The sequence below is a fragment of the Bacillus rossius genome, chromosome 5, assembly GCF_032445375.1.
Source record: "Bacillus rossius redtenbacheri isolate Brsri chromosome 5, Brsri_v3, whole genome shotgun sequence".
NCBI lineage: Eukaryota > Metazoa > Arthropoda > Insecta > Phasmatodea > Bacillidae > Bacillus > Bacillus rossius.
The window spans coordinates 18,247,664-18,262,248 of NC_086333.1; the positions used below are offsets into that span (position 1 = coordinate 18,247,664).

General features: G+C 36.7%; 1 protein-coding gene across 1 annotated transcript in view; it reads right to left on the reverse strand.

Moving 5' to 3' along the window:
• The window catches only part of LOC134531620 (chitinase-like protein EN03), a 68,580-nt gene extending 55,288 nt beyond the window's left edge, over window positions 1-13,292 (reverse strand). Inside the window, exon 1 of the mRNA XM_063367376.1 lies at window positions 13,126-13,292. Coding sequence (XP_063223446.1) covers window positions 13,126-13,225 — 100 coding nt within the window. The 5' untranslated portion in view covers window positions 13,226-13,292. The remainder of the gene's footprint in view (window positions 1-13,125) is intronic.
• Window positions 13,293-14,585: the final 1,293 nt, after the last annotated feature.

Below are 14,585 nucleotides of genomic sequence, written 5' to 3' on the forward strand. Positions count from 1 at the left end.
ATAGTTGAAGCCCAGGTGATGAAAAATGCCAGTCAACCACTGACTGAGGTGCAGTATGGATCGACTAGTTTGACTCATCTCACATATTACTCCGGTAACTGGAAATTCTTTAAAACACAATGGTATCATTACTATCATTAAAGTCAACCTGGATGGAAGGCCTACCATCAACAGCACAGACCCTGATGTCAACGACATCGATGACGACACAAATCCTGTTGGCAATGGTGTCAACATTAGCATCTACTCTTCCAGCACTGCGGGAGATTTCGATGCATGAACCATCGACCTTGAATACTTCCGTGGCTGATATTTCACCAGTGTTGCAATGGTTCCAAACATTTATCAGAGTCAAACATATGCTCTGTGGCAAAAAGCATTAGTAAATGTTCCAAGTGCAACACGTCATGAAATAAACCAAAGTTCTTTTAATGAAACAAAGAAAATTTTTCTCTGTGTGAAAAATGTGGTGTACCAATTAGTTGAGCTGAAAAACAGAAAAAAAATTTGTCAAGGTATGCAAAGAACTTTCTACACACTCTACGAAGACTGTACAAATCCAGAAAGCAAGCGATTTATTTGTTTTTGTTCTTGTAGGCCTAGTATAAATTTAGTAAACATTTTTTATTTGTAATTTTGTTTCTTTATTTCTAAAACTTGACGCTTTTATTTTATTGTTAGTTAAATAACCCTTTTTGTATTATCAAATATTGAACAAAGTACCAATTGCAGTCGAATCAATCATTATTTTAACAAGTGATTCATTGAATGGATTTAGGAATTTCTTCCTAATTTCTAGCTCAATTATTACAAAATTTAAATATGTCGGCTAAGTGGCTGACATGATGGTGGATGTCAAGGTAAAAAATAATATTGCACTCTAGTGTGTAAAAATTAAACTAACATGGTGGCAGTACCCTCTAGCAGAAGAAAAGAAAATTGAGGTTCCAAGATGGCCGCCATGATGTCACTCTGGATGATACAATATATTCCTTGGCATTAGTAGTGGAGGTCAGTATGCTGGTGGCTTCTATGGAGGAAAGATATGTCACCATTTTTAATTGATAGTCCTCACTGGGTTCGAACGTAAGACTCCATGACATAAGAATAATTTATCAAAAAAGTAATTAAACAAATTATAATGTTTACGATTTTTCTCAATTTTCTATCATTAAAAAATGGATTTTCAAGATTGTGGACATAGTGAAAATTGCAACATTTTAGAATAAAATATGGCTGAATGATGTTTTATTAAAACTAAGTATATAATTTTTTATGAAATTTAAAATGTTTATCGCATTTCTAACTAAAAATAACACATTTTTAGGATGGTGGCCGTAACGGAAAGTGAAACGCCAAGGAGTGCGGCTTTCGTTTCAATAATGCGGGACGTACTAGAATTCAAAATGGCAGGAAAAAAAATGGCCTATCCAAAATGGTGGAATCTATAATGGCCACCCGGGTAGAGATCAAATCCAAGATGGCCGCAAAGACATCATGGTGTTCGGTCATCATACCAATCCTTTATCCTCGATCCGACTCCAGCGCCAGCAGGAACTATTATATGCTACTACTGTTTACTCCACCCGTGATAACGCTTCTTTAAAGACGCCCCATCGGTTATTAAAGTGGTGCTAAAATCTAGTTTGCAAGTTAACCTGTCCAGTTATATAGGTGTCTAGGCGAGAAAGGGCGAGGGAAGTGTCACTTGTATGCCGCTGAAGGCAATCAAAAACTACTACACAAAAGTTTCTCTGAGGGAACCTCAAGTGCGTGGCGGTTACCGTTCCTGTCATGTTGTTTGAAATGACGATGCTCGTCTGTCAACGATACTTATTATCATCTCTGTCGTAATGTGAAGCTCTCTCACGCACAGGTTTTTCTTCCAATGAGAAAAACAGTCCAAAACCAATATTGTCGCACCATTTTCCAAGAAAGTTAACAGAAGATAGCGTCGCCACCATTTTACGGTGTAAACAGCTTATGATAAAAACCTTGTTACATGCTTTAAGCAGCGGTAACAAAGAAAAAAAATCAATTAAAATGTATGGATATAAGATATAACAAAGGAAAATTCGTTTTACAGACAAAACCTTTTAAAAGCTCGCTTAAAATATCATGGATTCTCTAGTAAGGTTAATCCAATAAGGAGGTGTTCAAAGTAATTTAAATGCGAAAGATAATTTACTAAACCAATAATCTGAATATATAAAAGTTAATTAAATGCAAACACCAATATTAAATAGACAGGGAAAAACAGAAAAATTAAACCGGGGCCCGTTGTATTTTCAAAACCAATAAAAATGTTAATATTAAAAATATTAATATTTTAAAATATTTTAATTGACACTCTATTAAAAAAAAACACCCACTTATACTTTTAATGAAAGATAAGTATTTAAATAAATCTCGAACATTCTTCTTTGTCAATATCTAATAACCTGATTTCATAATTATAAATAAATGTAGATGCCCATTTCTTCCATTTAAATTATATACTGTAGACTATAAAATAACTTTAACAGCCTTTAAAATAAAACAGGCTTTAACTTACTAAACAAGTAGTATAGTTTGGCCGCTCAGCGATAGATAACAGCGCCGAATAAGGACGATGCGCTGGGATTTGAGGGGTGGAGGGGGGTAAGGACGACACGTGTTCTCCGTCCAGACACGAATGGAATGCTTTTTGTCAGTGACATGGCGCGTGACGCCAGTGGCCTAGCATGCCTTAAGTCAGTGGACTGCATGTGACATGGTGCGTGACGCCAGTAGCTATGCATGGCCGCCAGCCAGCTCCGGACCTGGCCTATATCGCTATCCTGTCTGCATTCGTAACACTGCCCCCTCCTTAAACCTGTTCGTCTCTAACAGGTATGCATCATTTACAGCATATTCCCTTAACCGGTCACAGGGTACCTCTTTCATCCATCTCTGGGTGCGGTAGACCACATCATTTAGCCGCTTCGAGACATCATACAGGCATTCCCACACTGCTTGAAACTAAGGGCACCTTAATTTCCTTTATTGTGGGTTCTAGAACTACACCAAATCGCCCTCCTGAAATCCGATTGAGTTAGCCTTCACGTCGTACCTCGTCTTCATTCGATTCGTCGCTAATCGACGATATTTGCGGACTTCTTCATGTATAAACGCCATTTGCTCATATAGACGATTCACATATTCAGTGTAACTTGTCGGCTCTATGCGAGGACGACCGAACTTGACATAACAGTACAGCCTCAACTCGTGTCCAAACACAATACTCGCAGGGGTCTGGAGTCATGGATGGCAGAACTATATGCCATTAGGAACAACTGGATGTGTTAATCCCATTCCTGTTAATGCTCGGCCAAAACCTTAACAATATGTTCCTCAAGATTTCTGTTGAACCTCTCCACCATGCCATCGGACTGTGGATGTAATGCTGTAGCCCTGGTTTTATTTATTACCAGCAACCGGCACACCTCCTGAAATTTTGTCGACTCGAAATTGCGGCATTGGTCTGAGTGGAGCTAAATCGGTACCCAAAATCTACAAATGATGTTGTTGACTATTGCGTCTGCAATGTTAGTGGCTCTTGGTTAGGAAGTAAATAGGCGTATTTTCACTTACTGAAGTAATCCATTGCTACCAGAATATACCGGTTACAATCTTTAGTGTTGGGAAATGGTCCAGCGATGTCGATGGATATCCTCTCAAAAGGGGGCCCCTACATTGTAGGCCCTCATTTTCCCATGACTCCGGTGTTGTGGCCCTTTTTTTTAGCAGAGCATGCTTCACATTGTCTACACCAAGCCGTCTCATTCTGGTGACACCTCAACAAATAGTAGCATTTACGGGTCTTGGCTAGAGTTTTTTTCACCTCTAGATGACCAACCTTTGGTACCATCATGGATTTCTTTCAACACCTCTGCCACTAGATACTTTGGAAGGAGCAGTTGCATTGTAACTAATTTTTTCATTTGGACTCTCCCATGCCCTCATTAGTAGCCCATTCACCATCCTCGAGTAATCCCACTGTGTCCAGTAAGCTTTCACAGCCCTTAGGTCAGTAGAGATCTCGTGCCAATTGGACATCCTGTACCACTCTTCAGTTGCTTATAATATGTGTCAGGTCAGGATCTTGCTACTGCTCTGCTTTCAAGCTGGCATTATCTTATTTATATTCCCTGTTAGTTATCGTTGTTCGCCGAACATCTTCGATTCCCTCATTTTTCTCCGCCCTATTGCTATGGTTGAAGTATACCTTGTAAGGGCTTCAGGAGAGGACATTGGCATTGCTGTGAATTCGGCCTTTCCTGTGATCTATACGATAGCTATATTGCTGTATCTGTTCAATCTACCTAGTAACTTGTCCCTCTGGATTTTTGAACTGTAGTAGCTATTTAAGTGTGGCTTGGTCATTGTGTAAAAGGATTTTCTCCATATAAATATTTGTGGACATGTTGCAGAGACTTCACTACAGCCGAGAGTTATCGTCATGTAAGACAATAGTTGCATTCAGGCTCAGACAAAACTTTTCTGTAGTATGCTATTACTCATTCATTTCAATTTTGAATCTGAAAAAGTACAACACCAACCCATCTCTGCTTGCCACTGTGTCGAGTTGATAGGGTTAGGCAAGTATAGGGCTAGTACACAGGGATTCCTTGAGATCTTGAAAGGCATTCTCATAGGTTGAAGTCTATATAAATTGTCTCTTGTCCTCGGTCAGCTGGTTCAATAGTATTGCGATTGTTGAGAACCTAGGAACCAACCACCTATAGTAGGTACAGAGTACCAAGGAACTCCTTACTTCATGATCTTTCTTAGTTTGAGGCAACTCCTTCATAGAATGGATCTTCTCAGGATCTGTTTGAACTCCATCCTGTGATAAAATATGCCCCAGAAATGTTACCTCATACTGTAAAAGAAGCACTTCTTAGGAACTGTCGAATACATTCTGAAGATTTCGCAAATGTTCCTGCACTGTATTAACCCACCACAATAATGTCATACAAGTATACTAGGCATGTTTTCCAAGTTAAGCCATGCAGGAAAAGTTCATAAATCTCTGAAAAGATGAAGGAGCATTACATAACCGGAATGGTAGCACAGTGAACTGGAACAGCCCACTACCTGTCGTGAAAACAGTCTTCTCCTTATCCTCGGGGTGCAGCTCCACTTACCAGTTACCACTCTTCAGCTTCAGTGTAGAAAATCATTGGGTGCCAGAGAGTATGTGAAGTTTGTCATCCATACATGGGAGGGGGTAGCTGTCCATTTTGGTCATATAATTCAGCTTCCGATAGTCCACACAGAACCTCAGTTGGCCATTCTTTCTTTGCCATTAAAACAGCTGGGGAAACCCAAGGACTCGCCGATGGTTCTATCACACCACCGTCTTTTATACCCGCAATCAACTTTTCTGCTTCTTCCTGTTTTGCTAGAGGTAGCCATCTCCGGTGTTTGTCAGATTGACTCTGCATCACCTGTGTCGATGCGATGTTAGACCAGGTTTGTTCTCCCATGATCAGAATCCCCTAAGGAAAAGACATCCTGGGTGCTAACACGAAAAGCTGTGACTTCTTCTATTTCTTCATCTGTTAGATTATTTTTGCATCGCCTTAGTATATGTTCTAGATTTAGGTTTATTGGTTGGGCGTCACGTCTAATAGATGAGGAAGACTCACACTGGCCTACGCAAGAGACTGGTTCACAGCCAGCTATTGGGATCCCTGTTTAAGAACCCTTGTTCGAGAATCGAGGTTGGCTACCCTGATAGGTACAACCTCGCCGAACCTTGCAACTCTTCGGGCAACCAGGAGTGATTTCGATTCTAATGTAATATCTGGCTCTATCAGGTAGCTCATGTTGCCCCTAGGATTAATGGACTGCCCGTGACGCGGCGCGTGACGCCATTGGCGCGCAGGGCCAACAGCGAGCTACGACCTGGCTCGTGTCGCGGCCCTGTCTGCGTTCGTAACAATATCATGGACAAAAATATATTGCAAGTGTTATTTCAGGAAAGTAATATACAATTGTCCCATAACTATACTTCAAGCCCCCCAAATAATTGACTGGCTAGTATTACTGTTCTGAATCTAAAACCAAAATTCAAAACTGTTTATAGTTTTCGAATAAAGGCAATTTATTAAAAGTTTTAATTTCCTAAAATGAATCAAAATAATAGATAATATGACTAAAAGATTTTCTACGCAATCATAAATAACGATAAATATCGATAAATCCTCAAAATAAAATCAAACCTGCTCTACTTATAAGAGAAAAAATAAACTGAAAGACTTATGCCACAAAGATTTTTAATTGTGGTAAATTTGACTAGTCACATTGTAAAAAAATACTTTGCAAACTATGGACGTTATTAAAAAACATGGCTTATTAAAGAAAATAACTTGATCAGTAAGTAAAAACATTTACAGTGTGAGTTTTCAAATTTACCTAATTAAAAATTGTTGCCTCATAAGTCGCGCAAAAGTTTTTTACGCACAAAAGTATAGCACGTTTGAATTTATTTTTATTGTTATCAATGGTCAGGTTAGCTACTTAATATTGTGTAGCAAAAATTATTTGTCACAGTATCTAATAATTTTGGTGTAGGATGATGACTAAAAATCTTCTTAAGGGAAAAAAGTGCTAATAACTCGAAAACTACGATACGTTAAAAAAAAAATATATATTTTTTTAAATTCAGTACCGTGATTGGCCTAAACTGTTGTCGACTTCACGTTGAGTTATGGACACCTTGTGTACACACAAACACATACGTGATTACTCACGCGCGTGCACGCAATTCTATGGGAAACCCATTAAAACTGCGTTAGTTTCTGGGCTTCAACAGTATTTTCCCGTCGCTATCGTGCATGCGGCAAGGTCGCGGTGAATGCCGCGTCGTAGCAGCGCAGAAGAGTTACAAACTGGTTCCAGTTTCTCTCTCCCCCGCCCCACCCCCCTCACCATTTCGGCAAACACTCTTTCAACCTAAAACCGCTGCATGAGACCTATCGTGTCAGCCTGTGTTGTGTTGATTGTCTTGATTGTCTTATCCTTAGTTGTTAGTATAAGTTTTTCGCAACTCTGTTCACTTGTCCTGTCGTCGTTGTAAAATCAAGGTCTGTCAGCCTGATGTGACATGTTGTCCTTGTTATTGTGTAAATTTAGCATTAGTTTAGTTATTGTCCGAGTTGTTTTGTATGGTTTTGCCCATTCAAATCTTGTAGGGGAAATTACATATGTGTTTTCTTAATATCTTTTTAATAGTAGCAAACTTGGCTTTTTTTGTATATATTTACGTTTTCTTATTTATCAGTCTGGATTTTTACGACGGAAAAATGCTCGCAAATGGCGTTTATCCACAATTTTTTATCTTATAAACCTAAGTATACGCATAAAACTTTCTGAAATGAAACTTGTTCGACAGGAGAGTAAAATATGTGAGTGAAACCATTCTTCTTGCGTCAATTTATTTTCTACTGGCACGTGAGAAACTGGCGAAGTGTTTTTCCAAAAAACTTGAGTTCCGAGTCATTTCTCTTTAAAAATATAGGAAAGAGGCCAATTAAAAAAAACTGCTTTTTATTAGAATTTCTCATAGAATCGCATTACATTGTCTGTATCCTCCGATTTCCGGAAAATGTTTGCATATGTGTGAACAATCGATTACTGGTTTTGTAGTAAAAATTTCATACAAAGCTATCAACATCCCTTATATCATTAATATGCTGCTGATTTTTAGGCACTAGATATCATGAAATAACTTATTATGCATGAAGCATTCTAAAACTTGATGTCCAACTTTAATAATACCAACAAAAACTTAGCACAAGCCTTGTTTAAAAATGATCCAACTGTTTCAGTTACGTCAATATCTGTACCCATATTTGCAGATCCTCTTCACTTCGTAGATACCTAGTAAAATCACCACTTTCACGTAATTCACTTACACATAGCTAAGTTGGAGCTATTCTGGATCTTAAAAATGCAATGCATATTCTATTTTCACCTAAACTTAAAATAAAAACACCAAAAAGTATTTACTACTTAAATTTGGATCTCAAAGGAGTATAAATTCTTAAGTACCAGAAAAAAAAACTACACATAAGAAGGCAAAACTACTACATATTTTGTATGCTTGTTTATTTAAAAGCTTATATATTATTTTTGCGATATTAAACATAATAAAACCATATTATTACTTAAGTTTCTTATTTAATAAATAAAATAAAAGTACTTAACTTTCATTTAAAGCTTTTTTTGGAACGTTCGAAATAAATCAAAGTACTTTTGGAGCAAAAATATCGAATTTACGGTATTATGTCATGTTGTGTCTTAAACGAGGGCGGTCCACAATCACTGCCGATAAGAATGGAACAGTACTACGGTGGTCATAAAAACTTATATAATTTTATATTCTTGCCTTATGTTTGTGAAAGGTAAAATGCATTAAAAATTTGTTGTAGGTTGCGCGACGAACAGGAATGACGTCATTTTCACGTGTTATGGTCGGCCGTAAAAACCATAAAACCAGGCCATTAAATTTCACCCGCCACTTAGGAAGAAAACTGTTATTTCTTGATTTTACCGGGAACGTTTCCTTTGCAGTCTTCTGAGTACTGTTTACACAAGCATGCGCGTAAAATCAACATTTAAAATTTTTTAAAAACCGTGATTATAATAAAGATTAATTTTAGTACTTTGAACTTGAACTCAATAGTAATATTTGTATTAAAAACGCAAAGAGTCACACATACATCTATTGGCTGTATTTTTGTGGCAAAATTTTTGTGACATCATGCCAAAGTTATACAAATAATAAACGGATTATCTGATCTCGATGCATACGTTAAAAGTATGGTTGTAAACAATAAAAGACCAACATAAAAGATCTAAGTTAATTTACATATGAATATTTTCAATCTTTTAAACTCAAAATTAAAAACTAACCACTGCAGTCAACGTTGAAACCATAGCAGCAAAATTATAATTTTTTCTCCATTTTAAAATTTTTATCCACTTGAAACAACCTTTTTTTTTTTTTTAATGTGAGCGTGTCTTTCTGTACTCGCCAGTGATGTGTCAGATCTAACTTCGTTAACGAACAAATTAATGTGTTCTCATGTTGCAAATATACTTATTTTACGAAACTCGGACAAAAAATTTAACGTAGAATTCATTGAAATAATGCCAAGCGTGATAAATATACCAAATTTTGTTTTCAAGTACATTTATAGAAGCAAATCACACGTAGATTTTGCAACTGCCACTATAATTCACTGCCGCAGCTGCAACATCGAGTACCGAATCTTAAGTTATATAATGAAACGGCTCTGATTAAAGCGATATAGACTTGAAAAATATGAAGCCCCGGCTTTGGAGCTGATTATCGACCAGGAATTTTATTAAAATACTGCTTATCTTGTAAACATTCATTAACAAAGTTAATACAATAAGGTTTTTGTAAATTTTGGTTCACACCGTCTCCCACAAATGGCAGCACCGTGATTGTTAGACATTTCCGATCCCTGAATTCCGTCGCATTCACGAAATTACTCCCTCCAAATGCTGGATACCAAAAGCTAAGATGTTACACACAAAAAATTCACACTCTTTGTAATTTTACTACATCTATTTCTTACACTAAAACTTTCGCCACCCAGTTAGAATCCATATAGGTACCACTCCCATTACATAAGTAAATTATACCAGTGCCATAATCTATGATAAGTCAGCAGAAGATTTCAGGCAGCTGACTTACACTACAACATATAACAACACTACACTACAATCGGGAAGAGCATTAACCACAGGGCTGATGAATTTAAATACCTCAAAGACACAAAATTCCTTATATTTTAAGTAGAAAATGAAATAAAATGAAAAATCATGTAAAACTTATTATTAAAAAATCAGCTGGATATTCATTTTGTAATATGGTTTTGGTAATAAGTAAAAAAGACAAAAAAGGCGTGTTTCATGATTTCTACTCCACCATTACCTAAGCATTTAGTTTTGGGGAAATACAGAGAGCCAGAGGGTAAGTGTTTCGTATGAAAAAATAGTAAGAAACACTCTTAAAAGCGTAGATTATTTTCGATGACTCTTAAATAATACTATCACTATCATGCTATTCATTACTTCCGTCTTTATACCGAAACCCTTAATCATTAAATGTTTTATCTATTCACAAGCGCAACAAAGAAAATAAACGTTTAGGTATGTCACTTGTTAAAGTTAGTTTGCAACAAAATCGATATTATTATTCATAAAACATGCTATAAAAATGATGCCTAGACATTTATCAATACATTTTGTCCTCAAATAGACAACTCTTCAAAAACAAATATAAGATTTGGTAACTGAACATAATTTATATTCTGGAAAATAAATTTTTTATTAAAAACAACACTATAATGGTAATATGAATTCATAATTTTTTCGTGTGCGTTTTAAGAACCTTTAATTATTTCCATTTTCCCACACGAGATTTCTGTCCGCGTACATTCACTGAGAAACCAGTGGTTTTTTAAGTTAATAAACTATTCTAAAAAAGGCAATTTATGTGCTTATTTAATAAGCCAATATTGTTTTACTGTATTTCTGTATAAAATAACTTCATTATTACTTTGAAAAAAAAGTACACACAAAAATTATAATGGCTGCAATAAACTAAACAAAGCAAGCCATGTTGTATTATTAATTTTAATTACATATAACTAATTTATTTTCTGATAATCATATAAAAACATTTTAAGTTAGTATAATCATAGACTTTAGAAATTTTCTATAATACTTACCTAATTAAAGTCATCTCAAATTACATTACACAAAAAAATCTTGCAGACTGGCAAATATTGTTATTATCGCACAGACTGTTACAATGACTAACCATACTAGTTGGTTTTTTATTTGCGTGTGTAGTCAATCTGTAATTCTCTCGCTGCGAACATAACATTTACCTTGACAGACATACCAAATTCTATATATTTTTGGTTTAATTATAGTTACTATTTCTTGTCATATTAATTTTTCAATTTCATGAATAAAACCATAAGAATGACGGCATCAAAAATCAACATTTTACAATTATTCATTACTATCAGAAAGCACAGTATTTATATAGGTATAAAAATTAACATCATGAAAATTGAAGGACTGCTTCATAAATTCCCAATTAAATTATTTATGAATATTCAATGAGCTATACGAGTGCTTACAATTATTTTAAGTTAAAATTACCTAAATAATCTAAAATTCATAATATATGTTTGTTTTATGTTGACAACATTTCTAAAGCACGTTCGCATCCAGCCTGCGACTTAATGTTCTTGCTATACAAGTATGCAGACTCCTGAAAACTTATATGACAAAATTTAAGCCTGTGGGGTGATTTATGTAAAGTTATTTCCCTTCCCACATTTTAACCCCTGCATAGATATTTAAAATTTCAGTAAATTTCTCTTAACATATAGCCTAAATTTTCCGTCACAACACCACCAAATTATAAAGACATTGCAAATTAATTCGAAATTTTGCTTTTTTTGGGTTTTACATGATTATGAATTAGTACGAAAAAATTAGGCAAGATTATGTAGTTTTATTCAGAAACTTATAGTATGACTTTTTAATTTATATAAGGAAAAATTGCATAGAAATAAAGTCGCCCATCTACAAGTATTAATATACTATTTGCGAGAATATTTTGCAATATATGTATCATTAGCTCGAGAGTCTCTCACGATTATAACTTCTTGAATAATGTTACTTTGCAAGCAGCCAGTCAATCTCTCAAGAAGGCAACGAACTGAAACAGACTTCATTTTCTTAAAAAGCAAATCCATATCAATATATCCAACAAAATAGCAACGCTCTACTCAAAAATAAGTACGTCATAAAGAGAACTAATTTACGTAGTTTGCAGGTAAGTTGCCTTGGCATAGTTTTTTTCTAAGCTTGGCAACAATGTAGTTAAATAGATTATAATTATTGGTTAGAGAGAAGTTTATTTTTTATTATTTCGTACAAATTTAAAATATGTGCCAAAATAACTTAGTTTTCGTACAGCTTGATGTAAGACAATATTTAAAATTTTTGTATGTATATGCGCGTGTGGGAAACAAAATTAATTTCCAAATGAATGTTCTGTAGTAAGTACATACACTTATTAATGATAAAAAAAGATTTTTAAAAATAAAAGTGCAAGTTTTACACAAATGTGTTATTACATACATAATTTTAAGTTTCTCGTGTTAAAATAAACTGGAAAACTGATACCAGTGAAGCCTTCGGCAAAACGGACACAAATATTTTAGGTTTTGATAGAGGCCTCGATCGCTTACTGGTAACACTCGAGGGGCGATGCCATGCTTGCTTGGTGACTGTATCAGCCACATATGCGATGTTGCAGACACGTCCTGATATTTCAGAAAGTATCACTACATTCCTGAAATATCTATTCGCTACCGGAAACAATGTGTGGCATATGTAGCGTTCTGATTTTGAGAAGCGCTGAGGTTTCCAGTATGTTTGCGCTCCAGAGCTTGGCCTCCATTTTGAGTAATCGCAATTTCACCTTATGTTCAGATGTTTCACTTTATGACTATCGAAAATTTGTTCATTTGTTAATTTTTGCGTTATTTTTAATTTACACGTTTTATGTTACATGAACTCTGTCAGGCAAATATCCGTAATCAGCAATTATTGCTAGACTAGCAGCATGTATTTGTTACTGTGGAAGATGGGGGAGAGAAGAGAAAATTTTAAAAAAGAAAATTAAAAATATCATTGAAGGCATTAAGTTAATTTGGATTATGAAAAGTGAGCTATTTATTAAACCTGCAATTTAAACTGTGAGAAACCGCGTGGCCTACAGATGCTTCTGTAGGCTCATATGTTTGTGTTTAGTGTCAATTGAAATGTAGGCTAAGTATTTTACAAACACGTATTTAAATCAAATAAAAAAAAAATTTCTTTTCCCAAAAATATTCTTGACTTCGCCACTGAAAAGGCATAATATAACTCACATTGAGTGAATTATCAGCGTTTCCGTATTCGGCTAGTGCCTAAATCCAGTAAAATTGTTGAAATATGGGTTAACAAACCACCAGGCAGTGCCTGGCCGTGGACTACCTGCTCTGTAGTGCGAGCGGCTGTCGTAGTAGCACAGGACCCTGGCGGGCGCGGCGGCGGGCAGCAGCGCGGCCAGCAGCACCAGCAGGTAGCACGTCATGGCGTCTGGTCGCCGCGGGGTCAAGGCGCGAACTGCCGACTCTCTCCTGGCGGACTCGCGGAGGCAGCTGCGTGGGGGTTCCCACTAACAGGCCGCCGCCCTGGTTCCAGCCAGTGAGGTGCTCACGCGAGAAGCCCCTCAGCCTCGCTCCTGCACATCACAACATTGACATTCGATCAGCCTTTTTATGCTAAAGCTCGTGAAATGGTAGCTGCAGCACCTGATGACAGCCCTTTAAAGTCACTCTTCATTCGACTTGGTGGTTTCCACCTGTTAATGTAGTTTTTTTCAGCGATTGGATTCATCATGGCAGGGAGTGGCTTGGAAGAGTTGTACAGTACAGTCTATGCCAAAAACAGTGTTCAACAAATGATGAACGGAAAAGCTTACTCTAGGGTCGTTCGTGCTCTCTTCCTAGTCGAAGAGGCACTCATTACTGTATTTGGAAGACAAATGAAGCTTGCATTAGTGTTGGTCTGGCGATGCCCAGCTACCTACAGGTAGATTTGTGAGCAATACACTAGTTATATTATTACTCATTATGGACAAGGTACTATTGTTTTTGATGGATATGAAAAAGGAAACACAAAATATGAAGAACACTTGTGCAGATCACGGACCACTCATGTTGAAGTGAAAGTAGAAAACTCAATTCACGTAAATCTCGGTCAAAGGGAATTTCTATCTAATGCTAAGAACAAAATGGGACTAATTTCTCTCCCCATAGTGCACTTGCACAGAGCTGGTTGCACAGTACATCAAGCACGGGGTGATGCTGACTTAATGTTAGTTCTTACAGCGATTGATGAAGCAGAGAAAAGACTTGGAGCTTCCGTAGTTGGCGACGACACAGACTTATTAGTCTTATTGACTGTCCACGTGCCCCCCGATAACAAATTGAAAATGGCAATCAACAGGAAAAAGTGTACTCCATTTCTAACATACAGCGAGGCATTGGGGAGATGAAAGATGTTCTCTTCGCAGTATACGCTTTCACAGGATGTGACACTGTATCAGCTATCTACAAGAAGGGGAAATTTGCAGCATTTAGGAAAGTTCAGGCCAACAAGGCTCTTCGCACGAAGCTTCTTGTCTTCAGTGACCCCAAAGCTGAGCTGAGTGCAGTGGCTGATGCTGGGAAGCATTTCCTTCTTGCCATATTTGGAGCAAAGAACACTGAAGATATAGATTCTCTTCGCTACCAGTGTTACTTGCAGGCAATTGCAAAACAGCCTGTACATTCGTTGTTCAAGTTGGGTGCACTTCCCCCCACTTCAGCAGCTTCCAGGCAGCATTCATTCAGAGTTTACCACCAAGTGCAGCAGTGGTCCCAATGAGAGGAAGAATCCGCTTGAGTGGG